Source organism: Cupressus sempervirens, chromosome 3 (assembly GCF_028749045.1).
Source record: "Cupressus sempervirens isolate cs-2001-9-10 chromosome 3, ASM2874904v1, whole genome shotgun sequence".
Lineage (NCBI taxonomy): Eukaryota > Viridiplantae > Streptophyta > Pinopsida > Cupressales > Cupressaceae > Cupressus > Cupressus sempervirens.
Window position 1 is genome coordinate 951,464,824 of NC_143120.1, and position 26,811 is coordinate 951,491,634.

The window sequence follows — 26,811 nt, forward strand, 5'->3', positions numbered from 1 at the left end:
AGTTTTCATGCACAAACAGAGCATTCATGGTGACTAAGGTGTTATGATTTGAATTATATTGCAAAATCAGTTAGAGGAGAACAAAGGAAAGAAATCAAAAGATAGCAGAGATACATCTGATAAAAAAGGATCAAGCACACATCAGTATAGAGGTGATTTGACATCAAGCAATAGATTACTAACAAAGGATCATTTCTAAAACATTCTAATAGGTGAATTAGTCAAATCTCTTAATTGAGTAGTCTTAATAGGTTGATGCAAATCCTTTAATAGGGTGCTTACTTCATTGTATGTTGAAGTCTTTTAATTAGGCACACTTCTAAAAGGGTGAGACCTAACAATCTTTGTAAGCCTTTAACTAGGGAAACCTTTCACAAGGTAGATCTTGTTTTATGATCAAACATTCTAACCTTCATTAGATACACTTCATTACTATAGTAGTGAATATTTGTGGGTGTCATCCCCACCCGATTTTTACCTTCTTCTTGGAGGGTTTCTAAGTAACCAAATATATTGTGTCATACATGTGTTGAATGTTTTACTTGCATACTATGGATGTATATGCTTAATTTGGTATTTCAATTTATGTGCATAGATTGTGAGATGGATGTGTGTTGAATGATTTTGAAGTTGAAAGTTTTAAAGTGCTTATTCACCCCTCCCCCTATTAGAGTTTACTTCCCTATTGTATTTCCAACAACATTTTGAAGTCATTTCTAGATGCTACTTAACTATTTTTAGCATTAGGAAAGTATTGATCAAGGGATTTACCACATTCATCAAGTTGAGTTTTTTCTTAGTGTTTATATGTGGAAGTAAAAACATACCAAATGTCAAAGGTTAAGGGATTTTGGTAGTAAAGACATGTGTACATGGAGCCCAATTGACTTGGTGGGATACATAATGAAATTTTGACCAACCAAAACTTGACACTTGGAATATGAGTGGAGGTGACTTGGCATGATATCGAACAATCCCAATGTGCAATTTGGTGCTAAATAATGATGATATGGAACACCAAGTGCTCATTCTTGAGTGGTGAAATCATGAGGGTGGAGATGTCATGAAAATGGAGATGTCAAGATGGTGGAGAAGTCGCTCCAAAGTGGGACATTATAGGTTACCAAGGTGGAGATTTTGTTATGGTGGAGATGTCACGATGGTGGAGAAGTCACATAAAAGTAGGACCTCATTGGTTACCAAGGTGGAGATGTAACAACAATGGAGATGTCACAATGGCAGAGATGTTGCAATGGTGGAGATGTCACAATGGTGGAGAAGTCATGTCAAAGAGGGACATCACAAGTTACCAAGGTGGAGATGTTGTGATGGAGGAGATGTTATGATGGTGGAGAAGTCATGTCAAAGTGGGACATTGTACATTACTAAGGTGGACATATCATGACTGTGGAGATGTTGCACCCATGGAGTTGATTGGTTTAACTAGATGAATAATATAAAGGGAAACTAAAATTTCAAAGATACATAAATAATTGATTTCCTCTCATTTAAGTAAACTTGTAGTTTATTTTAAAGTTTCAACTATATGATAAGTTGGAATATTTTAAAATATTTCAAAACCTACTCATTGTCAATAGCTTGAAACTTCAATCGAATGCCAAGGGCACCATTTTTGTCTAAATGTAAAGGTATTGTATACCATTGGAAAGGGGAGAGAACAAGGAATACATTTTTTTAAGTTAAATGTATATAGGTTTTACAAGGAAAAATTTATTCATGGACTTGTAAAATTGAGGCTTTCTCAAACATACTACCCTTTTCTTCCATGGCTTCAAATTCAGTTTTAGGGCAAACAGTTAAGTGGATTTTCCCTAAATTTAGGTATGTCCTTAGTGGTGTTATTTTGCTATTAAAACCATTTAGTGATGATTTTTGCACATGTTTTAGTGGTTGATTTGACAAATTTTAGTAATTTATTTTCCTTCATCATTGAGCAGTTTCAAGCTTGTTTTTCAACAACAATGATGAAGATTTGCTATGTAGTTGGAAGAGGAGAGATAAGAGATGCTTTGCAATATCAAGTGAACTAATTTCAAGTGGAAATTTGGCACTTTGAGATCAGATTTGGTATTCTTCTCCTTCCTATATATCTTTCTTCTTTCTTTCATTATAGAGGGTTGGTTCCAATGTATTGAGCAAGGCTCTTGCTATGATTTCATGATTCTCTTAGCACTTTCGCTCTTGTATGGACAAAAATAATAAATTCATAAAAGATAGCTTTGATCTTTTGAGTATTTTATGTGTCCTTTTCATGCATCTTGAATGTATTTGTCACAAAGAAATTCATATGAAGCAACAAATGAACATAGTTTCATTCTGACTCTTGTCTCCTATCTTAGTTGTTCGTAACCTTTTGTTATTTATGGACAAAGAACATAGATCTAGTTTCATCTCATTTTTGGGTTGTATGTCTTGATGTGTTTTGCATTTGGTTCAAACAATCATGTAAATGCTTGATATATCTTAGCAAGGTTGTAGATTTCATGGAAGGATATGATAAATATAAGATTTAGTTGTAACATTAATGTCTAATTCATAAAGTGAAGCAACATATTACCAATATCTTGATGTATGTTGTGATTTATGGAGCACCCAATGCACAGGGCACTGACCAATCATAGGATCTGCATGTTTCTTATTGTTTCATATGTGGGTTATGCTAATATCAATTTATAATCAATATTATTTTTCCCTTTTGTGTTGAAGATCTAGAATGATAACCCTCACTTAGGTTGTGACTCTCATAGGTCCTATTATTAGCTATTTCATACCTTTGTTAGTGCATAAGGGTTTAAGATTCATGGGATTTATCTACTTCATCTAGATTCAGATCTATATTTTGTAGTATTCATATAAGTGAATCTAATGTCTACCCACCTAGGTTTTGTAGAGCCTAAAGTGAAGTAATTTATCCTTATAGTTGGCCCCGATGTATGAATAGGTGTGTCAAATATGGGAAGTAGCTACACCCTAGATCTATTTTCTCTGAGCATTGGGTTGTTCAAAACTTGTTAAATTAGGAGCCAACATACTCAATATGAGAAATCTTCAATGGGCTACATTCTTTCACAATGGGTGAACACATAAGAATTGTGGCCAACCTTCGTGTTTTCCACACTTCACTATTATGTAGCTGTCACTTTTTTTTCCTTTTCAAAATAGATAAATCTTCCATGTTAAGGTCCTTTGGTATTTTTCAAGAGTTCTTCTTTACCCTTTACAAAATAGTGATACTAGATTTTTTTGAATGTTCCATGTGTTTTCCTTTTGTTGGACCACAAGGTTGTGCCAAGTGATGGGGGGTTAACCTTTCTGTTAACTCATTTATTCTATTTTGTATGAAGCTATTTTTGTAGCCTATGAAATTGGGAAGTCCTTTTATATTTTATACAATATTTCAGCTCAACAGAATCTTTTTTCACGATCCTTTGTGGTAGGAGTGAACATACATTACTTCAACTCCATGGCAATTGCACACTATTCTATCCATCAATGACACCAATTATACTGGTAAATTTAAAAATAGGTTATATTTGTAAGAGCACTTATCATTTTTCCAATGGGATTCTTACATATATATTAATTTCCACTTTTTTGTGTTGTAGAGAAATAATTCAAGCATGACCCATTCTACAAACTAAAACAAAAGAAACATTCCATCAATGATGTAGTACATACTAGAATGACTCATTTTAAAAAATCTCATCAATAGTAATATACATATAGCTTAATGATGTAATTGTCATGGAATACATTATAGATTTTGGTTTGAAATGAAATTCTCAAAAGTATCTCAATGCTAATGAGATGCTCTTAAGAGTATAAGTTGGGTTAAACTCTATTACTACAATTATTTCCATTTTAGTAAGATGACTAATAAGATCATAGAAGATATATGGATAGAATGTGGTGTGGTTGTAGTATTAAGGATTGAAAAGATATTCTCAAAATTAAACAAAAGTTTGATCTCATGCTGAATATAAGTGATGTCTGATTACTCTAATAGAAAATTGATCATACACTACATGACCCATGTTTACAAAAATAGTAAAGAAGAGGAAAAGTTCCACTAAAGATGATCCACTTTCTTATAAATATTGTCTGAGATAGTAAAAAAAAATATTGTAGTTATGATCATGAATATGCTTGTGATAGCCCATAGTTTCACTATACTAAAATTATGATAATATATTGTCAGAGGATCAAGTTCATGTCCCAAGTAGTTAGGGTTTTTTCAAACTTTTGTGAGCAAGTTGCCTAAAAAATTACCCTATTTTATAATCCATGCCCTTGTTTTATTTAATCAAATTCTTCTCTTATTTTTAATCCTTTTCACACTTATAAAAGTGAGCTTTTGAAAATTTTAAAGGTGTAACCATATGACCAAGGTAATCACATGGTCAAAGTACTTCTTCAACCCTAAGCATTTTATCACATGACTATGAGAAATGGTCAAGATTTATTTGATTACTCGATTGCAGTGGTCAGTGGCTTAGTGACATCTTAAACCACAAAGGACAAAAGATTTAAAAAAACAAAAGTTGCATGGTCTCATGGTTGAAGATGGTATTACAAGTTGAGGTAGAGACCGTGTGAATGGCTATGATTGCATGGTCAGAAGCCAACAAGTTAAACATACAATGAAGACTGCAAGAGGATGAAGTGGTTAGAATAGATGACAAGAACCCTTGTTCACACAATTGTGAGGATAAAATGACAACTGAGGAAATAAGTCATGACTAGATGATGCAGTTGCAAAATGTGAAGATAATGGTTACTCACATAGTCGCATGGTTAAAAGGAATATGAATAGCTTAAACCATGAATGAGTGATACAATCACAAATAAAGTAATAGATGTTCAATTTCACTATCATACCATTACAATGAAAAGGGTCAGATTAACCCATGAGTGGGTAATAAGGTAAAATCCTTTGAGAGATTCTTTGATCACATGATCGCAAAGTAAAACTCTTATATCAAATAAAAATGGTGATTCAATGAAGCAGTTCAAAGCCGATAGCACATTCACATGGTAGTGAGAGAAAAGGCTAAAAGATAAATGATGCATGCAATGTTGTGGATCCATAGTTATTAAAGGTGATCACATGGTCATGGGTAAGAAGTATTAATGTTAAGATTGAGGAGTGACCATGTGACACAGTTTGGGAAGGGCTGAAATTTTGATAGTGCTTAGTTATGCAGTTAACTATGAAGAGCATGGAATAAGTCATAAATTAGTGAATGAGTTTTGAATCAATGATCATTGAGTCACTGGCTCAAAAGGTCAACTTGAAAGCTTGACCATGACACAATGATTGAAGGTAGTCATAGGGTCACAAGCATAAGTCCTTAAATAAGAAAATGACTATTAAGAAACTCATGATGATTCAAAAGGGATGTACTATCAAAAAGTGCATGAAAAGATCTTGAAAGGATGGTAGTACATGTAGATTTTGACACTTTTGGAGATTCTAAGATTTCTCATACATGTTGACATAAATACACCATAAATGTTTTTTTGTTGCTCAATATTTCTATTAAAGAGTTGTTGTAACAGATTTCTAATTACAACATTCACACAATTTAGAGCCAAGAGATTGAGAGTAAAGAAATTTCAAAGCTTTCAAAGTTTTCAGTACTTTCATTTACATAAATTATTTAAAAAGTTGATCTTAGAGAAATGGCACAAGAAAAAGGAAAAATGGTAGCGCAAGTTGATGTAGAAGAGACTTCATAGATACTAAAAAATCTAAACCAAAGTTGACAAACATATATGCTAAATAATAGTATATATTTCCTTCTTGTTTCATCCCATGCTGATACCATGAAGTCATATATTTTCAAGGGTACCTATGATTTTTTTAGGTATGCTACTATACCTAACACCAATGGGAATGAGTTGTCTCAGTATTTTTATAACATCATGTTTGAGAAGGCACCAATATGTAACCCTTAGATAAGAAATATAGAAAAAATGATTGTGCCAGAGGTCATAGTAGATGTGGATTTGGTGAAAGATCTAATTAAAACACACAATCCTACCACTAAAGGATTCCATAAAAAGGATATGAGTATCCTCTATAAACTAGATAGGGATACATTCATTGATTTCTTTGACCTAGGAGGACCAATGATGAGGCCAATTAAACAAGACAAATGAAGGAAAGTTTCAAGTATCAGAAGACCTCCTTCACTAGGAGATTCATGAAAATACATGTTCCCAAGCCCAAAAAGGAAAAGGGTGAGTTTCCAAAGAAGGTAGGGGAGTTTATGTCACTGGAGTTTTTCTACATATACTTCTAGTTTATTGTATTTGAGGTATACAAGGTAATTGGATTAGATGGCAACATGAATGCCCCTGAATACATATATCATGGCTTTGGATATCCAAGATTTAAACCACAATGTTGGCTATGATTTTGTTACACACATAATTAATGTGATGCAAAATGAAATTGTGGCTACCCAAAAAGGAGACATGGGGAACTTCAAGTTCTCCCATTATTCATTACTAATGTACATATTATTCTGTATAAAAATATAGAGCACATGAGCTCAGACTTCATTGAAGCCATAGAGGAGAATAGAGAGAATCTACCTATGGAGCAATGGACTCAACTATGACAGAGGTTTTACTCCTATTCCAATGCCATTGCTTTTTAAGGGTCTATGGGTGTCCCCAAGCCCCTCATGTATTTCCTAGGTATATCCTAGAGAGATTAGGCCAATTAGAGTTTTTTAGGAAATTAATCATGATGAATAAGGAATACCTAGGCCCAACAATAAAGAAAGGTTTTTTGTGGTTAGGAATACAAAAATTGGTGATTTTGTAATAGGAAAAGATGAAATAGAGGAAATAGATGCATGTATCAGTAAATCTATGTTTCCATCAGTCCTTGCCAGAACCTATGACCCAAATGATTGGGTGAGGCATGACCTCAAGCAAATGAGGAAGTATACTCTCCCTAACAGCAAACCTAATTGGGAGTAGGATGTTATTATGAATTGTCTAGAGGAAGAAGTCTATAGAAGTAGAACACTTAGATGGAGGGAAATAATGAGGATAGAAGAAGCCATGAAGGCATCAGACCCATCCTTTAAAGGTTTCTACCATGAAACAAGATATTTGGACAAGTATAATAAATGCCTACATAATTTTGATGAGATAATGTCCTAAGTGCTTGCCAAAATAAAGGATAGAGTAGAGCCCCCAATTCCCTCATCATGAGGATGTGACTAAAATTGAAGTAGAAGATGATCAACCAGAAATATCCTCATGGGCTCAAGGGATAAAAAAGAAGAAACTGATAGACATTCTTGATAAGATTAGAGGAGAGGCATTATAGATATTGCTTCGAGGATCACAATACTTTGATACTATTGAATACATAATTCTCTAGTCAAATAGATTGGGGAATATGAACAAATCCCTAATAAAACTTAGCTACAAATACAAATGTTGGATGGAAGGATAATCTAGGCTCAAAAATTTATGAACGATGATAACTTCATAAATTTAGAAGAATTTAGATCATTTTTGTATAGGGTCAAGTCAAATTAGCTTAGACTACATATGCAACCAAGAGACTCCCCTAAGAAGACTGTTGAACTGGTGTAGAGGTTGAAAGAATATGACCCAAACAGTGAAACCCTCATTGTTGATGAAGCTAGAGAGTTGGTGCAAAGAAGGGGAATGCTTCTCTTTCCTTGTTAGGAGCTCAACTCATCATTCATGCTCAACCAAATAAGAAGGCAAGAGAAATTAGTCTCTTTTGAGGAGACCAATATTGATGGTGAGCATCAAGGGTTAGGATTCAACATAGACAACAAGATAATGGTAGTATGGAGCATTGCTCCTGAGGCTAACAAACCAACTCTTATGGAGATAAGAGATTCTCCCCAAGGAAGTGTCATATTCTAGAATGTTACCATTGTTTCCAATGACAAGATACATAATCTAATGAACACATCATTATTGATGGAAATGGATATACTTGAAAAGAAGTTATACCAAACATACAACATATCCATTGATGCTAGGAGAAATATGTGGAGAAGTTCATGAAAACTTATGTGTTAGAGTAGAGAGTGGCCAACCTTGATGAAGAGATAAGAAATTTGAGGAATGAGACAAGGCCTATCACAAAGGTCAAGGATTAGGTAGCCTAAATAGAAGCTAATGTAGCAAACATGGGAGAGAGCTAGCAAATGGTCATTGATGAATGGGATGGTGCCAAGGAAGTAGAGATCGAGATAATTCGGAACTTGATGATGCACAAGATAGGTTCCCTAAAGCATGCTTTATAGAATGTACATAGTAGCTACATTGCTCTGCATGGAGCTAATTTTCAATGCTCAGAGGCACTATCATTATTGTCCCCTTTATTTACAACATGGGGTCCTTATACACAATTATTTGATAGCTTAGTACCTCTACTAACTAAAAAGAAGGAACTACCTAAGGGAATGATTATCCCTATTAGAAAAATGATTAACAGAGTAAAATAATTAAATGGGTTTTTGTTAGGAAAACTACAATTAGTCCAAAATAAAATGAAGAAAATTTCCATAGGGACCTCAAATTTTATACCATGTATCATTGATGATAATGAAATCATAAAGGAATGGTAGGAGTGATCTTCTTCTTTTGAGGATATTTTGAAGCATCCCAGTTTGTTGTGTATTGTAATAATGAAATTGATGTTTCAGTAATGTTTGACATGATTGATCTATTATACAAGATCGAATTAGCCACGGGGAAGGTTGTTGTAGAAGTAAAGGTAATAATGGATGCTAAATGGAATAAATGTTTAGATGAATTGAACACCATCCAAGATGCTACCTGGCTAGACATTGATACTGGCATTGCTATCTAGGAGGTTGTAGTTGAGATAAAGGCCTTACCATTAGGGGATAGTGGTTAAGAAGTTGAGATCTAAACCAAAAGGACAAAGAGAGAAAATAAAGAAAAGATAGTCACAATGATAGGTTGTTAAAGCACACACATGCTCAGCTTGGAGATACTTGAAAAAAGTAGCCACCTGCTAGTTTTGGAACTATAGGATTTGAGCAAAAGTGCACAACAAATCCATGAAGCCCAAGAAAACTTGCATGCATAAAACTTGTCACAGAGAAGAAAAAGACAAGAAGAGGCAAGGGTTTGATCTAAAAAACTCAGACGAAGAAAATCTTATTCAACGAATCTTCATAATAAAAAATACAAAGAGATCAATCCTTATAAAAGGAGATCAAAACCCAAAAAGGGTAACCTAAAAGCCTAAAAAAGCTAGGTTGCACAATATAATTAATAAAATATTAATTATATGCACCTACAAGATAGCTTAAGCAAACTAGAGTAATAGGAAACTTATTTAATTAAATTAAAGTGATTTAATTAATAAGTGAAAACAACTAATTACTCCAACACCCCTCCTTAAGTGAAGCTTAGGAAGTAAGCTAGCCTAGCATAGCTATGAAAGCAAAAAAATGAGTCCCGACAACAAGGCCTGATCAGGTACCCAATACAAGGAAATCTCTGTAAATTAGAGAAATAGAGAAAATCACATGGGAAAAACCACACTCCAAAAAGAGATAGTAAAGAATGTTCTAGAAGAAGGAACAAAGAGAGATCATGATGAGAACCACCGAAGCATGAAAAGTTGCAAAACTCTGTCAAAAAGTGCTGATCTATAGAACCTCCATGGAAATAGAAGGCACAAACTAAGTGTGTCTATATGGTAGATGATCCATCTCACTAAAATGCATAGATAGCCAGCCACTGCAATCGCCTAGTATGTAGGATTAAGTACTAAATACATATCTCACACTAACGAACCATCGAACAAAGGAAGCATTAGAACCAACAATATAACCCCCCCTTAATGCAGACAGGGTGACGTGACAAGCAACTGAAAAAGTGGGCCAAAAATCTCCTACAACATAGGAACCAGACACATCAAGAGTGAGATATAAGCACCTATAAAGGCATGTTTCACCAACACTACATGAGGCAAAAGAGAAAGAGGGCACAAAATGGAAAACAACTATCCCCCCAATGGCACTTTATAAAATAGTGCAAGTACAATGAATCACAATGATGAAAAAGATCCTAAAATGTAAGAGTGGCACTTTATCTCGGTCTATTTGCATAAAGATGCTTACAATGAATATCAACAATGATCAGAATAGGAAAAAAGTTACTGCAAAAGATAGTACAGCCCAAAACAAAAGATCCCATGCCAAGAAAATGATCCTTGGGCCTGAAACACCCAAGATATCCACCATAGAGTAAAAATGCCAAAAACATGATAGAAAGAGCATGGGGTAGAGTCAAGAAGAAATTACATCATTTATGAGTTATATTGTTGGTTCTAATGCTTCCTTGCTTCGATGGTTCGTTAGTGTGAGCTATGTATTTAGTACTTGATCCTACATACTAGGTGATTGTAGTGGCTAGCTACCTATGCATTTCGGTGAGATGAATCATCTACCATATAGACATGCTTAGTTTGTGCCTTCTATTTCCATGGAGGTTCTATAGATCAGCACTTTTTTACAGAGTTTTGTGGCTTTTCATGCTTCAGTGGTTCTCTTCATGATCTCTCTTTGTTCCTTCTTTTGGAACATTCTTTGCTATCTCTTTTTGGAGTATGGTTTTTTCCATGTGGTTTTCTCTATTTCTCCAATTTACAGAGATTTCCTTGTATTGGGCACCTGATTAGGCCTTGTTGCCAAGACCCATTTTTCCACTTTTAATAGGTGTGCTAGGTTAGCTTATCTCTTGAGCTTCACTTAAGGGGGGGGGGGGGGGGGGGGGGTTGTTAGAGTAATTAGTTACTTTCACTTATTAATTAAATCACTTTGATTTAATTAAATAAATTTCCTATTACTCTAGTTTGCTTAAGCTATCTTGTAGGTGCATATAATTAATATTTTATTAATTATATTGTGCAACCTAGCTTTTTTAGGCTTTTAGGTTACCCTTTTTCTTGAAACACTGAACAAGCTACAACAGATCTGGCTCTGATACCATGTAGGATTTGAGCAAAAGCGCACAATAAATCCACGAAGCCCAAGAAAACCTGCATGCAAAAAACCTGTCACGGAGAAGAAAAAGACAAGAAGAGGCAAGGGTTTGATCTAAAAAACTCAGATGAAGAAAATCTTATTCAACAGATCTTCATAATAAAAAATACAAAGAGATCAATCCTTATAAAATGAGATTGAAACCCAAAAAGGGTAACCTAAAAGCCTAAAAAAGCTAGGTTGCACAATATAATTAATAAAATATTAATTATATGCACCTACAAGATAGCTTAAGCAAACTAGAGTAATAGGAAACTTATTTAATTAAATCAAAGTGATTTATTTAATAAGTGAAAACAACTAATTACTCTAATAGGAACTACTTCCCCATTTTGTCCAACTGCAAGGAATGTTTTGTAAAGTTAAAATATCAAAAATATCTTTGTATTTTATTTTGAATCAAATTTTGACAAGTATGTTCCCATTTGAAGCTTGTTGCAATCCTTCTCTATAAAAGGATTCCCAATATGTGGAGTGAGGGTCAGAATTTATTTTTGTTACACTAGTCTTATAAATTCTGAGTCGATCCATGTATACTATAAATCTATTCCATAATTGAATATAAAAATTAATAGTTGTTGGTCTATTGGTGTTTCTTTCTTATAGGGATATTGACCTAATTGTATACAATTTCAAAGAAATTATTACAAAATATAGAAAGTTTCTTGTTCATCCCACATCTCGTCTCTTTTCTCATTTCTATTTTGCTCTCTAAAATTTAGTAGCAAAGATTATTGAGTTTCAGTTGTAATTCATTTTAAATTATGTTTCAATCTAATTTTGCCAATAGTCTAATGGATTATGTAAATGCTTAGTATAAATTGAAAGAACACTATGGCTTTTAGTAAAGATATGATGAGAATGAGATCTAGAAATGAACACTGATGATCTTTGCACAAAGTGTAAGGATAAGACCCATAAGTAGCTGTATCATCCATTTATGTTGTAGCCCAATGGATAAGGCACTAGTCATCCTCATAAGTTGATCTATTTTGGGATGCCTTACATAGTGCAAAAAATATATATCAATCAATCTTTTTATGTTTTATTGTTTAAGTCTAAAATGTCAGCCTCCACTTGGTTCATGGGATTTAGGGTTTGGTAAAATAGCTATTTATTATCTCTTTTTTTCCATTAAATTAGAAGAAAGAAGGCTAATTAATCTGTTATTTTTTGAGTTCATGTTGAGAACATTGATTTTAAGGAAGAGTGAATTCCTAAGGTAAACCTACCTAAATCTTGAAGAGTTCAAAGTGGTGAAGAATTCAAGCTCTTGTTAGTTGGTCCTTTTATTTTTCCATTCAGAATACCCACTATGTTTTCTAGCTAATTCCTAGGTTTTCTGACATCATGAAAGGTAATTGAAATTGTGTTAAATCAGGAGCCAATAAAATGATGACTCTACTAAGGAGTTGTTCAAAGAAACCCATTCTCTAAATCACTGTAGTCCTTTGTGTTCTTTCCATGTTTGTACTAGTTTCTTTCTTGTGACAAACCTTAAGATTTTTTTTAAAAAATGTTTCCAATACAATAGGAGGATTGTGACATGGGTTTTATCTAAATGGTTCCTTTTCTGCAACATAGAGTTACTTTTCCCAAATTGTGTAGTATTAAAGTCCCCTTGTGTTGGGATTTTATGTCAGATCTATTTTAAGAGCTTGCTTTTCTTATGATATTATTCTATCTCCAAGCCATTTTAAAAAGAAAAAATATTTTCCCTTCATTGGGTGGTGGCTTGGTCAAATATTTTTTAGCTAGTGCTATATATATTAAAGTGATCAATTCAAAATGGAAGATAAAGGAAAAAATACAAGAGCATTCACAAAAGCCAACCAAAAAGTTCTATTGTACACAAAGTTACCTCATGTGGCTTGGAAGAACCAAGAAAAGAAAAAGGGAGATCCAAACCATACATGGAAGCCTAGAGGTAGTGTTTCATTCCATTCATAGTACCAACTAGTGATAGAAAGAGAATCCTCTTCTATAAACTCTAAATTTGAAACCTCTAGAATTTTGGGATAGATATGCACTACCTTGCTACTAGAAGAGAGAGTTTACCAAGATGAATATGTCTCTTCTATAGGAGACATCCCTCTTAGACATAACATGAAAAGAGAAGTTAGCCATAGGTGAGTATATAAAGATACTCTGGATACTAGGTTTAATCCTAGACAAATCGCATATGTTGAAATAAATCTCATAGACCTAGATGACCCAGTTGATTCATAGACTACTTCTTTAGACCTAGATGAGTTATTGTCAAAAGTTGAGATCTTTAGGAAGAAGGATTCGGAAGAGGATAATAAACACATTTGTTTGGAAAAGGAGAAGGCAAGCATCACCATGAATTCTCTAATAGAAATGAAAGCTTTACTTAGAAGGATGGAGGTCTTGAAAGAACAAAACAATAAGTAAAATGAAAGATATATTGCCTTACATTCAAATGTTTTTGGAGATGTAGAAGATTTAAGATCTAAATTCCAATACCAAGAACAACTTCTAAAGGAGAAGGAAGGACCTATTGTTTCCTAGATCTAACCCTACAATCCTATTGAAAAGGATTGACTGTGAAGATTCAAAACCAAGGGAAGAAAAAGGTTGTAGGGAAACAAATTAATGAGCCCCAAGCTTCCTCTAAAAATATTATCCTATCCAAGCTTGATTTGGAGTTAGAAAAAACAAAGAAGGAAAAAGAAGATTTGGATAAGGAGCTTGAAAAGGTTGTAAATGAGGCTTAGTCTACAAAATAAGAAGGAAGATACACTTTATGAAATCCACTTTTCCCATAACATCCTAGTCAAACAGGCCTTCATAAGCCATGTCCTCTGTTCTAGTTTGTCGGCCTATAGTAACTAGCCAAAGTGTCTCTTAGTCAGCATTTGTTTCTTCTTCTACAAAAATTGGCCAAATACCTACTACTCAATAAACCTAAATCACTTTACAAACTCAACCAGTAAGAACAAGCACTTATAATACTATAAGTTTCCATAAAAGACCTATCTACATGGAGAAATATAATCAGATCTCTTTTGTAGACATACCCTATTTTCCTCATCCCATCTTAAGTAATTCAAGAGATAAAGTCATTAAGTTTTCATGTGATAATGCTATAACTAGTGAAGAGCATCTTATCAAATTCATTGATATGTTGAATAACAATGAAGTTGAGTATGAGGATGTGGTTATGAATTTTTTTGTACATTCTCTTACTGAAGATGCAAGAAATTGGTTTAGCAGGTTACTTGATGGTAATATTGGCTCATGGAATGATTTGGAAAATATTTTTAACGAGCAATATGGTGATAACACTAATGCAATTTTTTTCTTAAATGAGTTCAATAACATTAAGAAGAATCCAAATGAATCAACATTTGATTTCAATGTAAGATTTTAGAAGAGACTATATAAGTTATTCCAATTAATGAGACTAGGTGAAGATGAGTGTCTTGGACAACTTATTTCAATGCTTTTGATAGTAAGATGGCCTACACCCTAAGAGATAAAGACCCCAAGACATTGAGGGATGCTTATAACATGGCTGTTAATATAGAAAATAATAGGAAAGCATCTAGTAAGTTAGGGAGAAGAGATAATCCACATTTGTTCAACCCAAGGGGTAATAGAAGAGAAGGTGATAAGCCTACTACAACTAAAAAACTTGAAGATGAATTTGATGGAATAGGTTCTGAATCTTCTTAAAAATCTGAATCCTCTAGTAAATTATGCAAATAAACCATGTAGTGATGAGAAGCCTTAATTTAATAATAGTTATAATAAGTAGACCAAAATGTAGAATCATCCCTATACCACATAATGGAAGGATGGTAAACCTATCCCTAATCATACCCAAGGCACAAAGGATAAGGGTACACCAGATCCACTATAGAGAAATTCTATAAATATGGTGGAAGACATGCCTTGGTTTATTGTATGCCTATCTCTTCATTTTCCTGATTATTGTACAATTGTCCAATCTTTTCCAGCAAACCAACAAACACAACAACAAGAAGGTGAAGAAGAAAAGAGTCATGAAGATGTGGCATGTAAAATGATAAATTTATGTGATAATGGTGAAGAATCTAATTTGGAAGACTCTGAGATTGATGCTAGTACACACACACACACAGAGACACACATATATGTATGTATGTATGTATATGTATATATTTTATGTATGTATGTATGTATGTATATATAGATACATACATACATACATACATACACACACACACACACATATATGTATGTATGTATATATATACATATATATATATACATACATACATATATATATACATACATATATACATATATATACATACATATATATATATATATATACACACACACATATGTATATATATATATATATGTATGTATGTATGTATGTATGTATATAGAGAGATATATATATGTATGTATATACATACATACATAAGTACATATAGACATACATACATACATACATATGTATGTATGTATGTATGTCTACATGTACTTGTGTATGTATGTATGTATGTATTGCATCATTACCAAGTATTTTTAGATAATGATGACCATAATGAGAATAAGGCATGCAATGTGATATCAGATGTTAAACATATAAATTTGAGGAAGCCGTCTAATGAAGAAATTGATAGAATAAATGTTGAGATAGTAGCCCAAGTTCATAGTACATAATACCTCAAAAATAGAACAGTAAATAATGTTGTTGAGAAAGCATTTGGCATTTTCATCAAGGACATAACTCATAAAATGGATGATCAAAATAAAGGGGAGAATCCCGTAATACTTAAGATCAAGGATAGTAAAAATAAAAAGTGGGAACCAAAGAAGAAAGTCCAGTTCCAAGGTGTAGAGACATTCAAGGTCAATACAGAAGAAAAGAAGTCAAGTCCTGATATAACCAAACAATTGGAACAACCCATTTTTCAAGTGCAATCATCTAAAGGTAATTTGCTAAAACTTATTATGTATGATCCTATAGACATGACTTCTATGTTATCAAAAATCATTGTTAAAGTCCCATTATCTGAGATTTATATGATAGAAGAACACAAGAATAAAGCTCTTTCTTGGCTAGGAGGAATTGGAAATAGTGATGCTATGGATAGGGAGTCATCAATAAGTTAAGAAATACTCTTTGTAGTAAAAGAAAAGGAAGACAAAGGAGTTATGTCCCAAATACCCCAGATGTATTTGGATAATTCATCTGTAACATATATAGAGCATATTGACCATTTCTTCCTTAGCCTTATCATAAATGGGAAAACCTTGAAGAATTGCATGATTAATTTAGGGGCCTCAAATATTGTAATGCCTTTTAGGATTATGGAAGCCATTGGTTTGAAAGTATACACAAAGAAGGATAGATGTAGAGTCATGGATGTAAGAGAAGTCCTTGCCATAGGAACAATTAATGTATTGCCTTTTAAACTAGCTTCCTACTCTGATGTTTACTTAACTATGATTGCTTTAGTAGTTGATATTCCTCCACAATATCGAATGCTTCTCTCAAGGAAGTGGAGTGTTGCAATGGGAGGTAGCCTACAATGCGATCTATCTTATGCCACATTCCACATAGGCTCATAAAGCCATTACGGTTGACAAAGAAACAAGAATTACCCATATGCTTGAAGACAACATTGATATAGATGTTATTTGTTTCCTAGATATAGAGCTGAATGCTTTTAGAGCTAAACTCACTATTCAAGAAATTGAAAGCCAGACCCACTAGTTTCATGAGAAGCAACAAAGTGTCTAGATTCTCAAAACCTCTAGACTATGTACTTTGATGGGGATAATTCTAAAGAAGGGTTAGGGGCTGGAGTAGTCTTAATATCTCTAGAGAAAAATACATTTAGATATTCATTCACCCTAAATTTTACATGTACCAACAACATTGCATAATATGAAGTAGTTTTGCTAGAATTGAAAGTGGCAACAAATCATGGTGTAAAAAAATTTCATGTTATTGGTGATTTAGAACTAGTAGTGTCTCAGATTAAGGAGACATATGCATCCAAGAACAAAAGGTTAAAACATTATACGAATGATGTTCTGGATCAGATTGAAGCATTTGATGCTTTTGATATTTCTTGAATGGATAGAGGAAATAATAAGATGGCTAATCTATTGGCTAATGTAGCTATTAAAATTGATGACATATCATTTTCTAGTGTATCTAAAATTAAGATACAAAATAGGTCATCCATCCCTGACAACATTGAAAATTGGTAGGTGTTTGAGGATGATAAGGATATTTTGAACTTTCTTCTAAATGAAGATAAATACTATGACCAAGAACTTGATTGTAGCACTTTTGTTGAGAAAATAGATCTAAAGGAAACTATTTTTGGTCAAGAAATCTTGCAATTAAAAACTAACAAGGTACCCAAATGGTTAGTGGTATTAGAGAGTGTTTTTGACAATCAAGACAGACTTTATTCATATGTTAAGGATAAGAAACCACACCTAGCTTGAAGAAATAAACCTCAGAATAGTTGAATCACCAAAGAAGGTATATATTGGTAAAAATTTATCCCCTACAACTAGAAAATCCTTGATTGATTTGCTAATAAAATTTAGACATGTTTTTGCATGGTCATATAATGACCTTAAGGCTTCTAGGGAAGACCTCTTTCAACATGTAATTACCCCTCAAAGAGAATGTTAATCTATTTAAATAGAAGCAAAGACATGTTGATCCCACATTAGCCATTAAAATGTAGGAAGAGCTTATGAAGCTAAGGGATGAAGGGATAATCAAGCCAATAAGACATTCTTCATGGGTGTCCAACCTAGTACTAGTCAGGAAGAAAAATGGTGACATTAGGTTGTGTGTGGATGTTACAAATTTGAATATTGCTTCCCTAAAAGAAAATTATGCATTGCCAAACATGGAAGCTATGTTGCAACAAGTAACTAGATTAGAATTAATGTCCATGATGGATGGTTTCTCTGGATACAACCAAGTGTTGGTTGATAAGAAGGAATAGTTTAAGACAACTTTCACAACCCCTTAGAGAACTTATGTTTATGTTCAAGGAATACATTGATAAATTTATGGTTGTTAAAAAGGATGATCTAACAACATACTCAAAAAAGGCTGAGGACCACTATAAGCATCTAGAAAAGATTTGTGTAAAAGCCTTGGAGTGTGGGGTTTCATTGAACCCAAAGAACTACACTTTTGGAGTGACAGAAGGAAAATTCTAGGCCATATTGTGTCTAAATATGGAGCTAAGTTTGATCCTAAAAGGGTGGTAGCAATAGAAAAGGTCCCTAAACACAAAAATTTCAAAGGTATCCAATCCTTCTTTGGCCAAGTCAATTTCTTGAGAAGATTTGTGAAATTTTTTTTCTGAAATCAGTAGGCCTATTTCCAAGATGCTCAAGAAAGGAGCAATAGTTAATTGGGACAGTGAAGCATTTGTTGCTTTCTAAGAAATTAAAAATGCTATAAAAAATGCACTAGTGCTAAGGACACCAGACTATGCAAATCCAATGCATATATTTTCTTTTTCTTCCTTCCACACCATAGCTATAGTTTTACTTCAAAAAAATGAGTAAGGGTATGAACAACCCATTACATTTTTTAGTAAATCACTTCAACCCATAGAATTGAAAAATGAGATAAATGAGAAGAAGACATATGCTCTTTTGAAGGTTGTTAAAGCATTTAGGTGCTATCTAGTTGGTGTCATTGTTATTGCATTTGTACCTAATGTAGCAGTCAAATATATATTCTCCCAATAAGAGGTGTCTAGTAGAAGATTCAAATGTATTAATAGAATCCAAGAATTCAGCATTGTAATCCAAATTACTAAATTTGTGAGAGTTCAGGGGTTAGAAAATTGATGGCTCAATCAAATTTGGATGCTAACCAAATAAATATTGTATGTAAGGACCTCAAATCATATACATGTAATATGAATAATTGTGATTGGTATAAAGATGTGATATACTACCTACAACACATGGAAACTCCAGCCCATCTAACTAATAATGAAAAGAGATCTGTAAAGTTGCATGTAGTTAGATATATTATCATTAATGGAAGTATGTGGTGGAGAAATTTTGAGGGAATACTCCTGAAGTGTATGGATTAGAAGGAATCAAAAAATATACTCACTGAGATACATTCAGGATACTAGTAGCAATAGATAACTTCACAAAGTGGGTATAGACTATTCCCACCAGAAAGGCTACAAGAAAAGTGGTGAATAATTTTTTATTGAATAACATAATAACCAGATTTGGATGTCTTGAGAAGATTGTGACTGATAATGCTATGTGTTTTAGATCAAAGGAGTTTATAAAATTGTATGACAAATATGGAATTACAATATCAACATACTCCCCTTATCATCCATAGGGAAATGGACAGGAATAGTCAACTAATAAAAGTTTGTTAAAGATCATAACTTGAGGATATTAGATAAAAACAAAAAGGTTTGGGATTATAAGCTTCAGTTGGTAGTGTGGGTTGATAGAGTAACCATTAAAAAGGCAATAGGTGTTTCACCTTTTGATCTAGTACATGGAATTCAAGCTAGAATGCCCCAAAATGACCTAGTAGGTCTATTCAATTATATTCAATTGTATGATGATGATATCATAGATGATATGCATGAAAGAATGGATGAATTGGTAGGATTAGCTAAAACCAAGTAGGAAGCCTCTGCTAGAAATGCAAAATTGTGATTGCAAGCAAAGAACTATATGATAAGAAAATAGTGGCAAGGAAATTTGTGCATGAAGACCTAATTCTAGTGTCGAATGCAAGAATAGAAGAAAAGGGAAAACATGGAAAGTTTGATCCTATTTGGTTAGGCCCATAATTGATTCATGAAAATTTGGGAGAAGATTCTTATTTTATAAAGGAATTATCAAGGGATATTCTGGAATTTCCAGTTCATGGATAATTCTTGAAGAGGTATTTATGTTGAAATGCTTGTTTTTTTGTGAACATTAGCTTAGGGTTCTTGTATATCTTGTGTATTTTTGTATGTTCTTATACAGTCTTGTGGTTTTAGTTTTTCCTATTTGTTTCCCTTGTTCTATTAAGTGTTTGTCTCCAAATATTGTCATTTGTTGTCTTGTATGTGGTCTTCTTGACACATAAATTTTTAATTCTTGCATGGATACTAGCTATTCATCATCCCCAAATAGAGCCACTAATAGCCCATAGTTCGAACAATATGCTAAAATTCTGATAATATAATGTGAAAGGATCAAGTTCATGTCCCAAGTAGTTAGGGTTTTTTCAAAATTTCATGAGCAAGTTGCTTTAAAAATGATCTAGTTCATAATTTGTGCCCTTGTTTTATTTAAATCAAATTCTTCTCTTATTTTTAATCCTTTTTGTGCAAAGTGAGCTTTTGAAAAATTTTAAGGCACAACCATGCGACCAAGGTAAGCATGAAAAGGATTTAAAATACTATAATATTGAGAGGTAAGACATGAATACTGAAATTGAATGCAATATCCCCTATAGAAAGAAGAACGAGGAACATCAAGAGTGCAAAAAAAGTACAACCACCTATAATTGCATGTGTCATTGACAGATCATGAGGTCAATGTCATGGAAGGAACACTCAGTTGACAAAGGAAGATGGTGAATATGGCCAACATGAAACCCCCCAAGGCACTTTCTAATGTAGTACAAATAAAACAAAACACAAAGATGTGCAAGATCTCAAAAAGCAATAGAGTGACACTTAATCTTAGTGCATTTGCGAAAAATACTACAAAAGGATGTCAACAAAGATCAAAAGGGACACAAGATTGATACATGATATAGTACAACACATGAAAAATCATCTGAAACAACAAAATCAATCTTTGTACTTGAAATAACCAAGATATCCACCAGAAAGCAAAAAAGCAAAAAACTAAATGAGATTTTCCTAGAGCAGAATCTAGAAAATAGAATGTCTCAAGATATGTTTCATGGAGTGCAAAATAGAGCCTCTAAGTTTGACTAGATAGACGAACAACCAAAGAGCACAAAAATTCCAAATAAACTACACCATCATGATGAGCCTAGAATCGGCTTTCTAACAATATCTCATTTGTGAAAAGTAGAGTCTAGATGAGTAAGTTTTAGCCAAAAAACCAGAAGTAGGTTAAAAAAGAGCTAGAAAGGAAAAATTAAAAAAATCACTACCTCAGGAGTTGTGCCAAAATGCCTTAGAAAGCATGCCAAAAGTCTCAATTTGCATGCAAAATTCTTGATTTGTGTTCCAAAATCTCAATTGTTACATTCCAAAAAATCTTGATTTGCATGCCATCTCAAGAAACGTGCCCAATTTGGAAGCAATATTATTTTTCCTTAGATTCCAACTATGTCCAAATTGGACAAATCTTATGTGAAAACAAAGGTTTTTGAGTGCATTGAGCTCAAGGGTGAGGTCAATTTGGGCTCAAGGTGCACTGAAAAAATGTGACCCCCATATCTAATGCAATTTTTTTTTTGAAAAATGAAACCCTTTGAAAGACAAAACACAGATTTGAAAGCCAAGCCAAACTTGTCATAAACAGAATAGGGGTATGGAGATCTGGAGCTCTGGTACCATGTTGAATTTTATGAAAGATCAACCCCACAACTCCCAAGAATCACCTACATGTAAACACCTGCCACAGAAGAAAGAAACAAAAAACTATGAAGGCTGAAATTCCTAGATCCATAGATGCAACATTCTTGATGAGTAAAAAGAGGGATTGTTACAATCAAAAGCAAATCAATAAATTACAAAGAGATCAATCCTTATAAAAGGAGATCAAAACCCTAATAGGTAAAACCAAAGTTGCATGATAATAATCAATAAAAGAATTAATTATTATATGCCCAAATTTTAGCTTAAGTAAACTAGAGATAATAAGCGACTAAATAATTAAATTAATATTATTTAATTAATAAGAAAAAACTTTATTACTCTAACATTTCATAGTTGAATACTATGAAAATGATTTCAATTTTTTTCGTTTTTTAATGTATTACCTGCTATCAATAGAATTCTAAAAGTGTTAGGAAATAAAAGAAAAATTATTTGAAATCATCGACATTCCAATGGACTAAAACATGTAGTCAAAATTCTAACAAAATTGGGGGCAATTGCAAAAAAAATCAAATTCACAAAATGTTCCTCCATAAAAAAAATATCATAAGAAAAGTGGTCCAAATGTATTGGTGGGCCCTTTTCTATTGTTGTCAAAGGGTAACTAAAGTTGAATAATAGTGAGTCTTGTTAATAGAATAGTGAACTTCACTATTGATGATATCTTTTGGAGTTGTTTGCTTTATTTTTTATGAGTTTTTTCATCAATGTCAAAGGGGGAGATTGTTAGAATGTAAGATTATTGTTATTCATATTTTGTTTCATTTTTTAATATTATTGATGTAAAAATATCCTATGCATATTCATGCTTTGGTCGTATATGTTGATGTATACCAATAATCTTGGTGTATTGGTAGATGTTTACACCAAAAGGTGTGCTTTAGACACTTATCTTTATTATTTTATGTGATTGTTATACTTTCTATCAAATATAGAGTGTATCAATTATCTTGTGCCAATCTTATCTGGAGTCTCTTCATTTGTGTTTTTATACCACTTGTTATCGTGTAACATGCTCTTCCTATTCATTGAAACTAATGGCTTTGAAGATGGTGTCTTGTTTTCAAATGCACAAGGTGAATTGTATTAATTGATATGGTCCTAATTTCGTTTCTTACCATCGCGGGAATGTCTTGGTTGTGATCTATTTCAAATTTTCTTGTAAACATGATTCATGACTTCAAGCAGTTTAAGAAGACCAATGAAATTAGTTATATGTGTAGCTTATTTATTGCTTGTACACAAAGTGATTATGAATGTATTCACAAAAGATGTTTTTGATGAATATTGTATGTGGGGATGCAATTGATATATCTTTTTGTATTGCAATGTGTTGGTGATTCTCATATCAATGGTAGATTCAATTTCTTTTCATATTTTATAGAAGTGAGCCTATTTGTTCTAGGAGTAACCTAATTGTATTGATAGTCAGCTGTTCTTATATCTAAGTGTAGTCAACCCAACTGATAGTGAGTCAACCATGGCGAACAAAATTCTTAGTGAGTTTTTGTAAATTTGACCTTAATTGATGTCACCCTAAAAGATGTTGAGTTCATGAGAATTAGCTTCTTGTAATAATTGTTAATATAAATTGACAAGTTAAGAAGGGATCACCCATTACTAAACTAAAAATGTATAATGTAAAATCTACAAATATAAGAGAATTGTAAGCCAATAGGTTTAATTGTGTAAAACTTTTATTGCTTACATTGCACATCAAACTCCATGACCAAAGTATAACAGAATCATAAGCCAACATTTAAATTATCATAGAAGAATATTTGCTACATCAGATCCCACTGACGAGTTGCAAAGGGATCATTGCGTAACAATCATTAAACTACACCTAAACTTTAAAAAAAAAATGTAGTATCACTGTGAAAGAATCGGAAGCCGATATCTACCTTAGATTTAACAGATCACATTTTCCGGATCAAACTGCATGATTAAAATATTAAAAAAATCATACAACACCCACGCAAAAATATGAACTAGATCTGGTCTGTAACTGTTTCAAAAATATAGCTCTTTAAAAAAATTTACATTCGTCCAAAGAGAAAAGCGAAACAACCGTAACACTAAACTAAATTCCAATTCATAACCACTCTTCTCTCCGGATATATTATTTTAATTTTCTGAAGCAAAAGTCAGTCCAATTGGACGTGCAAAATTAGCAAAGCCGTTTGATTGAAAAATGGAAAGCAAGCATGAATTTTTCGCCATAGAAAATCCAGTTGTTATGTAAGGGAGTTCACGGTTATTGACTGGGTAACAGTAACAAACACAGCAGAAGCAAGCCAAAACGTTATTCAAATCTGGCAAGGTAGGAAAAATGTTGGCCCGAACGCCGAGACAAAGCAAATCCGAAAGCAAACGATTCCCTTTCCTCTTTGCGGCGTCTTCTGCGTATACGATAACATTTTAATACGTGGAGTATTTAACTACAGTTTCCTCCACCGAAATCCACCGTCGATTCCCCAAGATCGGACGGCCGTGCTAAAAAGAACACATTCCAAAATACTGTTAATCCTGGACATTAAATAGGAAGGTTCGGGTAGTAACAAGCACGAATGGCGAGAGCACAAGTGCGATTATAATATTCGGAGGAATTTTGAGAATACGAGAAAAGTCATGGAATGCACGAGGGAGAGAAGTAAGCAGTACGACACTTGAAATTTCAGAATTCCAATTAACACATAGATTGCGTAGCAAGTTTCATAATTAATTCCCCCTCTATAAGAGATCTGATTCGATAATCTTCGTAGAGACCCAACGGATTATTATTTTTGTTTTGTTTTGTTATGTGTTGGAATGGAGAAGGCAGGGGATACCGGTTGTCGCAGGTTACAGTCGGGCTTGAGTCGAGTGGAGCTTCTTCTGGGATTCGCTCAAGGCGTTCCAACGAATGAAGACCTCAGCGATTTGAACGAAGAAGACGTGGTGTTCAGAGAGGTCGAAGAAACCGGCTCAGCCGGTGTTTATAGCGTTGTGGGTTTAACAACAAGGAGTGAATTTCAGCGGAAAGAAAATAAAGCGAAGGAAAGATCTCAATGCCGCCATTATCAATCTGCTCCAGTTAGGGTTCCACAGTGGGGAAAACGCAAAGGAGTATTTGATGATGAGGATCATGATGAAATGGCAGTGATTCCTCCTCACGAGTTTCTCGCTCATTATGATCGTAGCAATAACACCAGTTTTTCTGTTGTTGAAGGGATTGGTAGGACTCTCAAAGGAAGAGATCTCTGCAAAGTACGTAATGCGGTGTTCAAAATGACTGGGCTTTTAGATTAGTGGTTCTTCCACCTGGATAAATACATTACCTTTGGTTTAGAAACCAATTCACCCCAATAATACTGGTCTCATGTATTTTTCCCATTTGGGAATTTGTTGTCTCATTACATGTTGACAGTGTGGTAAACCAGCGCATTGTTGGAAATATTGTTGTTGATTTCTGTTATGGATTTTATTGATCTCGTTTGAGAGCCCTGCTTAACAAATTCGTTTGTAATCAATGAGTCTTGGATCTATTGAGAGATGTTTAATGGGTATGAAATAAATCTATGCAAAATAGAACTTTCTATCTCAAAAATCATTGAATCATTGAAAATTAATTAGATGATATAAATTGATAGAATGTGCTTGTATTATTGAAATGCGTAGATTTTACTTGGGGAAACAAGTGTGCTTTTCTATTATGAATTTTGTAGTCAAATGATAATTATCTCATCTATTATTTAACACTACACGAATTGGGTAGCTCCCAATTATTTTTTGTATTACGTATATAGACATTTTAATCAATCAACAATAGACAACATGCATTCCAATATCATATGGATATCACGATCTAATCGGTTCTTGCCCTAACCCTTATCTATCCAAAACTGAGATTTACTTTAAATGAAAATGAAAAATGAAAACAATATAATCTTTCAATTGTGCCTTGCTATATGCTATACCATACAACAAAATTTTGATTTTTTAAGTCCCCAAAACACATCTTGTAAATTTCAACGATAATGCGTGAGTTTCTGGATAACGCGCGTGTAAATTCTACTTAGTTGTTCTAAGTGGAAATAGTCTTGCTAACCTCCAAATTACCACTAGGTATGTTTGACATTCCCCAACAAAATGACTTTCAAATCGATGCTAATTTATTTTCATACTCAAGCTCTTGCCTTTAGTGGTCACTAGTTGTTACTCCTCCGAAGTCGTCGAGGTCGTCATTAATGTTTTTAATTATCTATTATGATTAGATAAGGATAAGATGTGAATGTCTTCTTGATTATATATTTATTCACTATTTGAACAAAAAAATATATTAAATTTATAAATTTAGTTTAAGTATCAATAAAAAGTAATTCTGCAATCTGATATAAATACGATTATAAATAATTATATTTATTGTGGAAAAAATATATACATTTAAACACATTATTAAAAATTAATGTGTGAATTTATAATAATTTTATGGAAGATAAAAATATTATAAGTTTATAGTTATCTACTTTTGAGGGAAGGGGGAAATTATGATAATTTTGAGCAAAGAGTACTAATTTAAAGATGAAAAATATCATTTGTAAGGGTTTTAAATGTAACAAAGTAAATATATATAGATAGCATATTGGTAATAATTTTACAAATATAAAAAAATTAAATCATTATGAATTTTCTTAGATTTATTGGTAATATTATATTTTCTTTAAAAAAGTGACTTTATATTGTGTATTGTGGAGGAAACAAGGATCAGTGGTTTATGTTTTCTTCTTAGGTAAAGAATATGCCTATATTTGGATTTTTTATATAAAATATATTATTAATGTTTAGAAGTTATTCAGGCATCAATTATTCCTATCACATAATTCACATGCATAAATTTAGTTTTACCAATTCATCATATTACGTTCATTATGTGAGCATGCACTTTTAAAATCTATGTTCTAATAAGTATCTTGTTCAAGTCATTAAAAAAACTCACAAGAGAAATAATATTTTGAACACCAAATCTTCTTTCAAGTAGAAGAGAGAAATAAAAATGAATATTATACTACCAAGTAATGATACATCATTCATGAGATTGC

The 26,811-nt window shown here is 33.0% G+C and overlaps 1 protein-coding gene across 1 annotated transcript; it reads left to right on the plus strand.

Moving 5' to 3' along the window:
• Window positions 1-24,371: 24,371 nt before the first annotated feature.
• LOC149569884 (uncharacterized) lies at window positions 24,372-25,227 on the plus strand. Its single transcript, XM_089817807.1, has one exon. It carries the CDS (start codon window positions 24,542-24,544, stop codon window positions 25,019-25,021), a length of 480 nt encoding a protein of 159 aa, XP_089673933.1. The 5' UTR covers window positions 24,372-24,541; the 3' UTR covers window positions 25,022-25,227.
• The last annotated feature ends 1,584 nt before the right edge of the window (window positions 25,228-26,811 follow it).

What these genes read in the sequence shown, in the direction of transcription:
- LOC149569884 (XM_089817807.1), top strand. Translation starts at nt 24,542, where the DNA reads ATGGAGAAGGCAGGGGATACCGGTTGTCGCAGGTTACAGTCGGGCTTG.